Here is a 15,260-nt window from a genome sequence, read left to right on the forward strand (position 1 = left end):
GTGTGTGCGCTGCAGGTGTGCGCAAAGGTAAGGCATGCAAAAGCAGCAGCAGTGAGAGAGGAGAGAGAGAGAGAGAGAGAGAGAGAGAGAGAGAGAGAGAGAGAGTGAGAGAGTGAGAGAGTGAGAGAGTGAGAGAGAGAGAGAGTGAGAGTGAGAGAGAGTGAGAGTGTGAGAGAGGAGTGAGAGAGTGAGAGAGGAGTGAGAGGAGTGGAGAGGAGTGAGAGAGGAGAGAGGTGAGTGAGAGGAGGAGAGGAGTGAGAGTGAGAGAGGAGGTGAGAGTGAGTGGAGAGGAGTGAGAGGAGTGAGAGGAGGAGTGAGGAGGAGTGAGAGGAGGTGAGAGGAGGAGAGAGGAGAGGAGGAGAGTGGAGAGGAGGAGAGGAGGAGAGGAGTGAGGAGAGGAGATGAGGAGAGGAGTGAGAGAGAGGAGGAGGAGAGAGTGAGTGAGGAGAGAGGAGTGAGAGGAGGAGAGTGAGGAGAGGAGGAGGATGAGAGGTGAGGAGAGGAGGAGGAGGAGAGGAGTGAGAGTGGAGTGAGAGGAGGAGAGGAGGAGAGGACGAGGAGTGAGGTGAGAGGAGAGTGAGGAGAGGAGGAGAGGTGAGGAGAGGAGGAGAGTGAGTGAGGAGGTGAGAGGAGGAGAGGAGTGAGAGGAGAGAGGAGGAGGAGAGAGGAGGAGGAGGAGAGAGGAGGAGAGGAGGAGAGAGGAGAGGAGAGAGGAGTGAGGAGAGGAGAGGAGAGAGAGGAGAGAGATGGATGGAGAGGAGTGGAGAGGAGTGAGAGTGGAGAGAGGAGAGTGAGGAGAGAGAGGAGAGGAGAGTGGAGAGGGAGAGTGAGGAGGTGAGAGAGAGAGAGGAGGAGGTGAGAGGAGGAGAGGAGAGTGAGTGTGAGAGAGGTGAGAGGTGAGGAGAGTGAGTGAGAGAGTGTGAGAGGAGGTAGAGGAGTGTGAGAGTGAGTGTGAGAGGTGAGAGGAGAGAGAGTGAGAGTGAGTGAGAGGAGGTGAGAGGAGGAGTGACGCAGAGAGAGAGAGAGAGAGAGAGAGAGAGAGAGAGAGAGAGAGAGAGAGAGAGAGAGTGAGCGAGAGAGTGAGCGAGAGAGCGAGAGTGAGTGAGTAATGTTAAATATCTTGTTTGTGTCTCAGTATTTAGTAGTAAAATGGAAAAAAACTGCAACCAAGACTCCCTTGATATGATTTTATAAACCAAAACAATAAAAAGGTTATCTGAGCTTTAAATTGTTTTTATTTTTTTGTGTACTTTTTAGTTATAATATTCTTCATGTGTATTTTTAGTTATACTATACAGGACATGTTTGGTGTGTTTTCTAAATGTTACTCTATTTGTGTCACCTTAGGTATAATACATTATTTGTTATTGGTAAAGGCTTTTTCATGCATACATGTATTTGTGTAAAATGCTTTATTATTAAATTTTTATTTCAGTTTATTATAAAACCTGCTTGTTATTGATAATTTCATGTCTTTCTTAGTTTTCTATTTTAGCTACCAGATCTTTAATGAAATAGTGTGCATAATATGCATACTCATATGTGCACCTCTAGCAGACTATTTGTCTGATAGATTTGAGAAGTGCTAGGGCAACTTTTGCATGGAAGATGGTGCTCCTTGCTATATTGCTGAAGACATACAGAATTGGCTAAAGTATTGTGATTTTTTCCACACTTTAATGACGACTCCTGAAAACTCACTTAACCCTTTGACTGTTTCCGACGTATAAATACGTCTTACGAGCCAATGTTTCTGACGTATTTATACGCACAAATTCTAGCGGCTTCAAATCGCGCGCCAAAGGCCTGGTAGGCCTACACGGGAGAGAATGAGTCTCAGTGGTCGGTGTGCACCCTGTGAAAAAAATCTCGGACCTAGCGGTGCATTGTGGGAACGCCATGTTGTCAGTCCATTTTCACCATGCCTCTCGGTAAGAAGTTCCTCACTCCTCGGCGGATTGGAGGTCTTTTGTTCCCAAGTGATAGCTCTAACAGCGATGAAAATGTCAGTGACAGTGAATTCAAGGGTTTTCAAGTGAGTGTTACCGAAAAAAGTGCCCAGGATAACGTAAATAGTGACGAAAACCCAGATGACCCACAACCTTCGACCTCTGGTGCTGTGCCGGCTTGTTCACATTCACCTTCGCCTGTACCAGGACGAAAGAGGAAACTATTTGGTCGTGTACAACACCCTGATGATAACAGTGATAGTGATAGTGATAGTGATAGTGATTTCAAGGTCATTGAAAGCAGTTCTAGTGACAGTGAGAGTGAATATTCCCCAGTGAAGCGCCAGTATGTACGACGTAGCATGCGGTCTGGTAGTGTTTCATATGTTGTTCCAAGGGGAAGGAGAAACTCTGGGAGCACATCCCGTGGCCCAACACCACGACCTGATAGTGAAGATGATGATATTGTAACGATGGGTATGAATGGTGACAGTGAGGGAGTAGGCAGTGGTGGTGATAGTGAGGGTGGCACGGCCCATGTGGCACCATCACCGGGCCACGCTACTAGCCACGCGGCTGACTCAGCAGAAGAACCAGCCTCACCCTACCCCACACTGCCACAACCTGCACCACCACAACCTGCACAGCCACAACCACAGCCACAACCACGGTACAATATCCAGACCCCACCAGCAGACTGCATCTGGGATTGGCAGGACGGTGACGAGTTTGTTCCCAGTCCCCATGACTTTGATGAAACACAAAGTGGAATAAAGCCATCTTGTCCACTTGGGAACAATGCCAGTGAACTGGACTGCTTTGAGTTATTCTTCGATGAACCCCTGATGGACATCATTGTCAGGGAAACCAACACATACTGTGAATACACCATGGCAAATACAATTCTCTCACCAAAATCACGGCTACACAAGTGGAAGGAGACAACTGTGGCAGAGATGTACCTGTTTTTTGCCACAATAATGCTTATGCCACATGTGTATAAGCACACTGTCACCACATACTGGACAACAGATCGCCTGATTTCAACTCCAGGTTTTAGTGACATTATAGGTGTCAATCGTTTCCTGATACTGTTGCGTATGTTACACTTTTCAGACAAAACCAGGCCTGACAGAAGCGACAGGTTATATAAGATAAGAAATGTGTTTATGTACCTGAAACAAAAGTGCTGCATGTATTTTTATCCCTTCAGGAAGCTTGTTATTGATGAGTCCTTGATTTTATTCAAAGGAAGACTCTCATTCAAGCAATATATACCAAGCAAGAGGAAACGCTTTGGTATAAAGCTATTTGTACTGTGTGATTGCAGAAGTGGTCTTGTTTTAGATATTATTGTGTACACTGGCAGTAATACTTTGAGAGATACCATGAAGTTATTGGGTATCTCTGGTGATGTGGTTCGAACAATGATGGAACCATATCTTGGTAAGGGGCATATGTTATTTACTGATAACTGGTACACAAGCCCCTTACTCAGTGATTTCTTGCGAGTGAACTTGACAGACGTGTGTGGCACAGTGCGTGGTAATCGCAAACATATGCCAAGGTTCGACGCTGGCACTCGCAGAGGTGAGGTGCAAGCCTTTGCTGCCAATGACATCATGGCATTTCGGTGGCATGACAAACGTGATGTCACATTGTTGACATCAGTTCACACAAACGAAATGGTACCCAGTGGCAGGGACAACAGAGAGACCAATGAACCCATTCTAAAGCCTGCAGCTGTCATGGACTACAACCTCAATATGCGCTTAGTGGACAAATGTGACATGCAGATTGGGTTTGCAGACTGTGTATGCAAGAGTTATAAGTGGTATATCAAACTTTTTTTCCATCTTGTTGATATCTCTATGCTAAATGCTTATAACATATACAAGTTGAAGACCAACAAAACACCAAAATATGGTGAATTTTGCCTGTCAGTAATCAGACAAATAATTGCAAAGTACAAAGGAGCAACTCCTGCAATAGACCAGCGCCCACAGACGTCATCTCGTTTGAGGCCTGGTGATCACTACCCCATACAACTGCCTCCTACTACTGCCAAGAAAAATGCTCAGAAGAGGTGTTATGTATGTATGCATACCACAAAACGCCCACAAACACGCAGAGACACTCGTTTTATGTGTGAGGAGTGTGAAGTGCCCCTCTGCATATACCCATGTTTCAAAGAGTTCCACAAGCTGCAGCAGTTCTAGGAACGTGGTTAGTGACTGTACATATGTATATATATTATGGAACAATAGTAATAAACATTGTTTTGTATTGTTTGTTTGTGTAAACAAAGTGTATACACAAACTAATAGTGATAAAGTTTGTTCTGTTATTGTGTTGTAAATAATGAGTGTATATTTGAACAATGCACCTTACATTGGTCTCACAGGCCACATAAGTTACCTGGAAAAGAAAAATATTGAAAAATGCAAGAAACCTTTGAATTAGAGTAAATAAAAGAATACCGGGCGGGCGGCAGTCGCCGCTGTTGCCATACGCACGTCGATTTCTGCAAACTTTGCGGCTCTATATCTCGGTAAGTACTGATGGCAAAAATTTTTTTTTAGGCTTAAAACACTAGTAAAAATATTCCTAACATTTTCATAAGAAAAAATAATTTTTTTTTTTTTCGAATATTTGGCGACATAGAATGACAGTTTCAGACAGGGCCCTGAAACAGTCAAAGGGTTAAATCCAACAGACAGTGTTTGAGAACTTGACTGTAAGCTTCGTGGCATGGACGTGTGTCCTCTACCCCAAAATCTAGAGTGACTTTTAGTAAGTGTGTTGACTTTCCTGTTTCCATAAGTTAGCCTTACCAATGCCTAGGAGACTTAATGTTGCAGTTTTATAACTGTAGTGTAAGTGCACTTCTGTCAAGACAGTGATGGGGTGAATGATGAGAGTTTTTCTTTTTCAGGCCACCCTGCCTTGTGGGAGACAGCCGATGTGTTAATAAAATAAAAAAAATGAATTTATTAAAAGCTGATTGTTTCATGCCTTTTTATTTGATATTTCTAGGATTCAGAGTTTCGGAGATATGACTTCTACCCTGGCCAGCAATTAGTGGGATGTTCAAGGGCATTTGAAGATGTGGAATGGATCCACCGCACACGAGAGATGGAAGTTGCTCTGTCTAAGCCTCACAAATCAATAAAAGTCACTGTTGAGCAAGTTCAGGTAAGTATACAAATATTGTGGGTGAAAAGAATTAGAATGAAAACAGGTACCAAAGGGTGATTAGAATGACTGGGGATGACCTGAGAAGAGCTGTAGTAGTGTATGGGTGTTTTTATGCAATGAGCATTAGTGTCTCCCATGCTAACACTGCTGCAGCCACTATCTATAGATAATTCAAAAGAATTGGACAACATGGTTTATTAGTATTACATTCAAAAAAAAGTGCTTGAACACATTAGTGGTAGTGTTAGCAAAATTATTTAATCTCTAATTTTAGCTATACGGCAGCCAGGGGCATGAAGTGGTGTTGAAACGAGAGTTAGTTAGATTGCTCATTGATTGTTTTTGCTGTTACATTTCTCGTTAACAGCTATTAATACTTAATGTGTCATGCCTACAGCTATATTTGATAAGTAAATGCGAGGGAGAGAAATCATCAGCAGAGATTACGGGCAGATTGGTGGGTGGCAAGCTGCCTTGCCATCATAACAAGTATACTTTGTACAGACAATTCAGTTGTGTTCTAGTATAGTGGTAATATACATTATTTACAAAAAAGTGCTCAATCTATAGTTATGCAATGGCTGAAGTCAGTGCCAATAGTTTTTGAAAAATTTGAATCAAGGCTGCAGATGACAATCAAAACATGGCTTCATTTTCTCATTTCCTTTATTTTTGCTGTTTCTTGGCCTCATTAGCAAGTGTTCCTACATTATGAATCATAATGTAAAAGACATTACTTGAGGAAATTACTATCTGTGACCCACCTGAACTAGGAAGCTGAGGGCATGGTACAAAGTGAGAGAGAGAATTGGAGGGAAGCCAATGTCATAAGAATACACTCTATAGTGATGCTTATCACATTAAAAAAAATTGTGCATTAAATATGGAATAGTAACCCAGACTGCATCTTGGGTTATAATCCTGGAGTCTTTGAGACAACATTTTTGTCTGGCCCCTATCTAGGTTGCTTTGTGAGGGTTGACTGTACTTACATAATTTATAATTTTCATGATTTAGCGAGATTCTCTTTTAAAGAAATGTCTTTGTGAATAAAGGTAGTATAAATTTAATGTTAAAATATTGTACCTTGATTCCACTCAAATATAAAGGAGTTAAATTTTATGAAGAATTGTCCATTCACTTTTTCTTTTACCCTTTTGTCAGGTAGTGCAGCTTGGAGTGCGATGGCAGTGTCGTGCATTTTCCAATGACCCAAATATAGACAAGGAACAGCCTAAATATCTTGTTCAGGGAGAGGATTTGAAAAGGTAAATATAAGGGATTGTAATTTATTATATGATTTTGCTATTTCATTTTTGGTATCATTTGTAGTACTGTACGTAACAATTCTTCTTTTACAGAAGTGATTCATTTACATTTTCTTTAGTCTCTCAGAAAATTAAACATACATTTTGTCACTTTCTCATTCATTCATACATTTTGTCACTTTCATTCATAAATTTTCTGTCACTTTCTCATTCATTGCTTCCTATATATCTATACAACCTTCACATCAGTTATCTGTACAGGTCCACCATCATAAATCCGGCATCATTGGGACCTGTAGTGTGCTGGATTATTGAGTTTGCCAGATTACAGAGTAGTTAGGTTAGAATACACTTAATAAAGTTAACCAACTTGACTTGCACAAAAATGTTCATTGAACATCGGAAAAAATGAACATTTCCGCTACTTTGAGCTCAATTTCAAGGTACTTTTCATTGCGAAAGCAATCAAAATCATATCTGTTTCTGTAATACATGTATATCTTTGTCTCAAATGAGACCACAAAAACGAGAATACAACCATAAAAACCATGCGAAAATATACCGCTAAGAGGCGACTAATGGCTGAGAAGTGAATTCCAATATTTATGGTCTGATTTCTTTCATTTTTGGTGTACGTTAAGAAGCATCTTAACATCATACATTGTCCAAGTTTCGATAAGATAGCTCAACAAACAACTGAGAAAAAAATATTTACCAAAAATCATATATGGCAAGCCCAAGCCAGGTACTGGAAATAAGTCACTGACTTTTTTTGGGTTATCCTCAGTTCTCTATACATACTCTATGTATGATAATCGATGTAACTGTATTTGTGTATACCTGAATAAACTTAATTCTATTCTGTTGACTGGAGCACAAGAAATTGCCTATTCACCTATTTCAACTATCCAATAAAGTGGTCAGTAATTGGGAATTTGGCCAATTTCACATAAATTTCAAAAGATGCCACTTTAAAAATAGGGTCCAGAATAAACAATTCAGACATTCCTGGCACTAAAATAACATTTTCTCTGTTCATTAGTCACAGCTCCAGGCCCATCATATATTACTCATGCTTACCATTTGGTATTTATATTCACACAATAGAAGATTTACTGTTATGCAGACTATTGCATTATTGTAATAATTGTATAAATAATGTCAACCCATCTGTGAGACTGCACACTGGAATTTGGACTGGCAGGCAGACACGTATTGGAGGGTAACGTCATTTGTTTACTCTTGAACATCGCCAAAGAATTGAACATTTCCGCTACTTTGAGCTCAATTTCAAGGTACTTTTTGATGTGAAAGCAATCCAAATCATATCTGTTTCTGTAATATATCTTCCATTCTATCAAATGAGACCAAAAAAAATGAGAATACAACTGTAAGAACCATATGAAATTATACCGCTATGGGGCAGCTAATGGCTGAGAAGTGAACTCCTTTATGGTCCGATTTCTTTTATTTTTGTTGTACGTTAAGAAGCATCTTTCAATCGTACATTGCCCAAGTTTCAATAAGATAGCCTAACAAACTACTGAGAAAAAAAAATATTTACCAAAAATCATATATGGTAATCCCAAGCCAGGTACTAAAAATAAGCCACTAGACTTTTTTGGGTTATTCTAGGTTCTCTACACATATGCTGCTATGTATGATAATTGTATAGAGAAAATAACTTTTTTGTGCGTTTTATGGTGCATTTATGAGTGTATATCACAGCCCTGTGCTGTACTCCATTTTCTCTAATATAAACCCCCAAGACAAGGATAGGAGAATGGTACTTGTATCCCACATCCTCTTCATACCTCCATTGAACCTCTTGGTATTATGCCAAATATTATTCATTCTGGGGTATTTAACATGTTTTTATGTTATTTATATTGTTTATTATGTCATATTAGATCAATTGTGATAGACAAATAAGCTGTAGTGTTGATATTAGCATAATAATAATGCATATTCCCCTGCATCACGAGACTGAGCTTATGGCAACCGACAGTGTCTTCAAAGCCACCTTATCTTTTATGTACAGTGTACTATGTAAAAGTAAGCATGTTATAGCAATAAATGGAGGAAAAGAAATTGGAATGACTTATGCAGCAAGTAGCACCACCAAACAGTACCAGCAGGTTGGTGTGGTGACTCTGGGAATTTGAAATTATTCTAGCCGAAATTAGTGCCCAATAACTGATGGAACTGGATGTCTGTTTGCCGGATCTGTGATGGTGGACCTGTATACATATCTGCCCAACCCCATCATTCCAGGTACTATCTATCAGATGTACATGTTGTGCCCTATTCTCTTTGGTATAAGTATGACGTCTGAAAAAGAATTCTGGATGTTTCAGTTATTGGCAGTCTTCCCTATTTCTTCTCAAATATATCCTGGGAAACAGAGTGGCTATAATTTATTCAAACAATATGGAAGTGTTGTTGCCATTTTATGTTTATCATCCTGTTCAGTCTGTTGAGTTAGAAATGGAGCAAATAATTTTAATGTAAATAAATATGATTTTTTAAGGTACACAAGAGAATTTTTGGGTTTGCAATTTATTTGCAATGAGAAATTCTATAATTATGCACTAGTATGAAGTTATTATAATCAGTGTGTTTAAATAAATGGTGGGAGTCATTCTGCACAAATGGCAAGCATTGCAAAGCTTTGTATACTTGCCAACAATTGCTTCTCTTTTTCACTTCCTTCAAGATATCCCTATGAAAGGCGTAGCCTCCATCAAGTTTTTTTTTTTTTCAACACGTCTGCTGTTTCCCACCAAGGCAGGGTGACCCAAAAAGAAAGAAAAAAATTTCATCATCATTCAACACTTTCACCATCACTCATACATGACCACTGTCTTTGCAGAGGCACTCAGTTAGGACAGTTTAGAAGTCCCTCCAGACTGCCAGTATCCCAAACCCCCTCCTTTAAAGTGCAGGCATTATACTTCCCATTTCCAGGATTCAAGTCCTGCTAACTGGTTTCTCTGAATCCCTTCACAAAATTTACCCTGCTCACACTCCAACAGCTCATCAGGTCCCAAAAACCATTTGTCTTCATTCACTTCCATCTAACACGCTCATGCACACTTGCTGGAAGTCCAAGCCCCTCACCCACAGCCCCCCCTTTACCCCCACCCTCCAACCTTTTGGAGGATGACCCCTACCTCGCCTTTTTCCCCTACAGATTTATACACTCTCCAAGTCACTCTACTTTGTTCCATTCTCTCTAAATGACCAAACCATCTCAACAACCCCTCTTCAGCCCTCTGACCAATGCTTTTAGTAACTCCACACCTCCTGATTTCCACACTACGAATTGTTTGCATAATATTTACACCTCGCATTGCCCTTAGACATGACATCACTGCCTCCAGCTGCCTCCTTGCTGCAACATTTGCAACCCAAGCTTCACACCCATATAAGAGTGTTGGTACAATTATACTCTCATACATTCCCTTCTTTGCCTCTATGGAAAACTTTTTTTTTTTGTCTCCACAGATACCTCAACGCACTACTCACTTTTTCTCTCAACAGTTCTGTGGTTAACCTCATCCTTGATAAACCATCCACTGACAGGTCAACTCCCAAATATCTGAAAACATTCACTTCTTCCATGCTCCCTCCCTCCAGTATGATATCCAATTTTTCTTTATCTAAATAGTTTGATACCCTCATCACATTACTCTTAACTGTGTTCTTTTTCATTTATTTATTCAAGATATTCACATGAAAGGCATAACTCCCTTCAAGATATCCCAATGAAAGGCTTAGCTTCCTTAAGGAATGTATTTCTTTTTATAGACCAGTAGTCCTGGATAGCTTTAGAAAGTAAAATCAATGATACAGGTTCATTAGGCTTGGATTGGAATTATTATACTGTAATTTGCATGTTATCACAGTGTAAGCTCTAAAGGACTAATAAAGAAGGAAAGAAGAAAGTGTCTGGTAATATTGTTAAATCTGAATAATGAGGATGTTTGGCTGTGATCTTAATAATGAATAATTTAAAAAAATTATGATCCTGTTCATTCTTTCTGAAATCATTATACCCAGTGGATCATAACAGTGATGGACAATTTTTGTCCATTGTTACAAACTTTGTCCATTCAGATTGTCTCTTAATTCTGAAATTTGTTGAATTGAGGCCTGTTAAATTGAGATTTTACTGTACGTATTTGTTTTATTTCTTCAGAGTGAAAATGCTGAATGTGTTTGAACCCTGCACGCTTCAGCTAGGTGATCGTAATTATTATTCCTCAAAAGAAGGAGACATAATCATGACTAGGGATCAATGGAGGAAGCTCATGGCAGCACAGCTATCAGCAGATCACACTAATCCCTGCCCTCTTCGGCCCCGACCTGCAAAGAATAAGTCTAGTAAGTGATGTACCACTTCAGTTATGTAATATGATGATTGTAAGAATTTTATATACTGTGCAAGGTATTTTTTATGAATCCTCTATTGTCAATATGGTATTAATTTTTTCATTCTCTTATTGCATGTGTGCATATTTTTGTTTTCCCAGTTATTAAAATATTTATTTAATAAATATTTGTTTAATGCTTGTTAAATTTGTGTTTATTTTTAGGGTATTTGTTAAAATTGTATAGGAATGCATTTGTCTTCTGTAGTGTTACACAAAATTCATAGAATATTTGAAGTTGAGGTAAGAGAGATTTCTCCTTATCGTTCTGTTCTTATTCTGGTTTCTCTCCGTCGGTGTGATTAGCTGTTTGTAGTTACAGGATTATGGCTGTACTCTTGGTGTCTGATTTAATTTGTCATGTGAATTATTAAATTTCTAGTGGTTGTAATAAATGCTTTCTCTTCATGGATCCCATTCAGTATTCTGTTGCTGTGTTGAAAAAGCTACTATCCTTGCAAGGCATCATTTATCTTAGTTTCAACATTATGTGGTTTTATCCCCATCTTTCCTTTTATCAGTTAGTGTTTAATTCTTTTTAGCTCTGCGAACTATTGTGTATAATGTGTTTGGACTTGTATCGGTCTTTTGGTTAGGTACAGATGCTACACGACGACAGCACATTCCAGCCTTGGCATAATGTACCGTATGTTGTGAACGGCATTTTTAACATTTCCCCATTTATGTACATTCAAGTTTTTTTTGAAGTTTACCAATCTAACATTTAAATTTCTTAGGAGTGTGTATATATGATCTTTCAATGGTAAACTTTTTCTATAATTGATAAGTGGGTAGGGGATGTGTAGATCAAGTGTTTACATTGAAGCATATATGTGAACAGTATTTAGATAAAGGTAGGGAAGTTTTTATTGCATTTATGGATTTAGAAAAGGCATATGATAGAGTGGATAGGAGAGCAATGTGGCAGATGTTGCAAGTACATAGAATAGGTGGTAAGTTATTAAATGCTGTAAAGAGTTTTTATGAGGATAGTGAGGCTCAGGTTAGGGTGTGTAGAAGAGAGGGAGACTACTTCCCGGTAAAAGTAGGTCTTAGACAGGGATGTGTAATGTCACCATGGTTGTTTAATATATTTATAGATGGGGTTGTAAAAGAAGTAAATGCTAGGGTGTTCGGGAGAGGGGTGAGATTAAATTATGGGGAATCAAATTCAAAATGGGAACTGACACAGCTACTTTTTGCTGATGATACTGTGCTTATGGGAGATTCTAAAGAAAAATTGCAAAGGTTAGTGGATGAGTTTGAGAATGTGTGTAAAGGTAGAAAGTTGAAAGTGAACATAGAAAAGAGTAAGGTGATGAGGGTATCAAATGATTTAGATAAAGAAAAATTGGATATCAAATTGGGGAGGAGGAGTATGGAAGAAGTGAATGTTTTCAGATGCTTGGGAGTTGACGTGTCGGCGGATGGGTTTATGAAGGATGAGGTTAATCATAGAATTGATGAGGGAAAAAAGGCGAGTGGTGCATTGAGGTATATGTGGAGTCAAAAAATGTTATCCATGGAGGCAAAGAAGGGAATGTATGAAAGTATAGTAGTACCAACACTCTTATATGGATGTGAAGCTTGGGTGGTAAATGCAGCAACGAGGAGACGGTTGGAGGCAGTGGAGATGTCCTGTCTAAGGGCAATGTGTGGTGTAAATATTATGCAGAAAATTCGGAGTGTGGAAATTAGGAGAAGGCGTGGAGTTAATAAAAGCATTAGTCAGAGGGCAGAAGAGGGGTTGTTGTGGTGGTTTGGTCATTTAGAGAGAATGGATCAAAGTAGAATGACATGGAAAGCATATAAATCGATAGGGGAAGGAAGGAGGGGTAGGGGTCGTCCTCGAAAGGGTTGGAAAGAGGGGGTAAAGGAGGTTTTGTGGGCAAGGGGCTTGGACTTCCAGCAAGCGTGCATGAGCGTGTTTTATAGGAGTGAATGGAGACGAATGATACTTGGGACCTGACGACCTGTTGGAGTGTGAGCAGGGTAATATTTAGTGAAGGGATTCAGGGAAACCGGTTATTTTCATATAGTCGGACTCGAGTCCTGGAAATGGGAAGTACAATGCCTGCACTTTAAAGGAGGGGTTTGGGATATTGGCAGTTTGGAGGGATATGTTGTGTATCTTTATACGTATATGCTTCTAAACTGTTGTATTCTGAGCACCTCTGCAAAAGCAGTGATAATGTGTGAGTGTGGTGAAAGTGTTGAATGATGATGAACGTATTTTCTTTTTGGGGATTTTCTTTCTTTTTTGGGTCACCCTGCCTCGGTGGGAGACAGCCGACTTGTTGAAAAACAAAACAAAACAAAAAAAATTAAATCTAGACATAATTTATTTGAAATTACTGTATGCTCAGTGTATTTTTCTTGTCAATTTTATTTTCCATAGGCTTTCTCATGAACACTAATATTAACAACCTCAGAGTGATATTCAGTAGGGAAATAACTGTCACTTCCAAAACAAATTAACAAAGTCAAACCAGTTGGAAGATATTGCTAAAAATATCCTTAATTGATTTTCCAAAAATCACTGAAATTATTTTGCCATTTTTTCCAGTGTTAGTCAAAATGTATTAATAATTTTTTTTTATATAGTTGTCTAGTGCCTGTGTTGTAAACTCATTTTTTGGATAAAACAGTTGATAATATTTTTTTCTAATATATTTTTTTTGATAAAATATGTGTGTATACAATATTGCAGTACTCACAACATGTTCTATTGAACTAGGTAAAAATTTACCAAAAAGTCTGATGCTTTTATCTGAATTTTTTATTTTAATGCAGTCCTTACCAGTTTGTGGTGGATAATCAAAATCCATTGTGTTAAATCAAACATTAGGCTCAAGAATACTTAAAACAAATATAACTGTGTACAGGGACAGTAAGGCATTAGGGGCTGTGTATCCAAAAAGATATGGTGTGACCAAACGAAAGGTGGAAAGCATTGTAATGTTGTAAATTGTAATGCAAGACATAAACTTTCTCTATGGTGATGCAGTTTTTATTGGACTATCAACTGCAACATGATGTAACAGCAGGATATTTTCTGTATCAAGTGTTCACCTACCAGTATCCCATAGTAGTAGTAGTATTAAAAGTCCAAGAGGACTGTTAACAAACTGATAGTTCATTTAGAGATGATTTGTTGATAAAGTACAAATTTGGTTAAATTATATTCCTGTTTATATTCCTATTATAAGTAATGAAAAAATTAATGGCAGGCTTGAGAGAAGTTCTAGTTTTAATATTACCTGCAGTTCATGAAGACAAAAAAAAAAAAAGAACCATGTAACTGTTTGCTTAATTCAGTTCAAAGATGTCTCAAGATTTAACTAATAGCAACAAAAGAAGATAATATGCTAGGGAGATAAAGCATCAAAATAAAAGTAGTATGAAATATATAACCCACACCCAGAAAAGGGAAACTCATGACTGTTTTGGTCCAACTTTGACCATTGAAAAGTTATACTGCAGTGAGAAGGGTAGAAGGCCAGAATATAGAATACAGGATATTGCAAGAAACCTGAAGTATTTCTATTCCTATGCAGAATTCAAGCTTAGAACTACCTGTAGAATTGGACCATTATTGAGAGGAGATTCGTATACTGACTGTGAACAGGAAATGAGTGAAGTCCTAAAAGAATAGTATGAGTCAGTGTTCAGCAACCCACTAAATGACATCAAGGTAGAAAATGCAAAAACTTTTTTCACTCCAGCAGAAGGCCGCACAGACCAACTAATTGACATTAGTACAAATCCCATAGATTTCAAAAAAGAAATGGATAACATGCCCACTCACTCAGCGCCTGGACCAGATTCATGAAAAGCCCTGTTTATAAAGAAGTGCAAAGTACCACTAGCACAAGCACTCGGTATTCTTTGGAGAAAAAGCTTAGATCTAGGTGAAATACCAGAGGACTTAGAGTACAGACATAACTCCTTTGCATAAGGGAGGTGGTTGAGCACTAGCTAAAAATTACAGACCAGTAGCCCTAACTTTTCACATCATAAAAATCTTCGAAAGAGTGATGAGATGGCAAATTTCATGGACCAGCATAACCTGAACCAGCATGATTTTAGAGCAGGACAATCATGCCTGTCACAGTTGCCGAATCATTATGACATAATCACGGAGGCGTTGGAAGACGACCAAAATGCATATGTGATTTACACAGATTTTGCAAAGGCGTTTGACAAATGTGATCATGGAGTGATAGTTCACAAAATGAGGGCCATGGGCATTATGGGGAAGGTGGGCAGATGGATTTGTGGGTTCCTAACACACACAACACTCAGAGTAGTAGTAAACAGAGCAAGATCCAGCATCAGCAGGGTAAAAAGCTCAGTGCCCCAAGGCACTGTCCTGGCACCTCTGCTGTTTCTCATCCTCATAGCAGACATAG

At 38.9% G+C, this 15,260-nt stretch overlaps 1 protein-coding gene across 7 annotated transcripts in view; it reads left to right on the plus strand.

The window, feature by feature from the left end:
* The window catches only part of LOC128702873 ((E3-independent) E2 ubiquitin-conjugating enzyme UBE2O), a 171,543-nt gene that overhangs the window by 24,038 nt on the left and 132,245 nt on the right, over positions 1-15,260 (plus strand). For all 7 annotated transcript variants that reach the window (XM_070102546.1, XM_070102549.1, XM_070102548.1 and 4 more), the window contains exons 4-6: positions 4,986-5,144; positions 6,312-6,415; positions 10,617-10,801. In XM_070102546.1, the coding sequence (XP_069958647.1) occupies positions 4,986-5,144; positions 6,312-6,415; positions 10,617-10,801 (448 nt within the window). The remainder of the gene's footprint in view (positions 1-4,985; positions 5,145-6,311; positions 6,416-10,616; positions 10,802-15,260) is intronic.

This window comes from Cherax quadricarinatus, chromosome 82, assembly GCF_038502225.1.
Source record: "Cherax quadricarinatus isolate ZL_2023a chromosome 82, ASM3850222v1, whole genome shotgun sequence".
NCBI lineage: Eukaryota > Metazoa > Arthropoda > Malacostraca > Decapoda > Parastacidae > Cherax > Cherax quadricarinatus.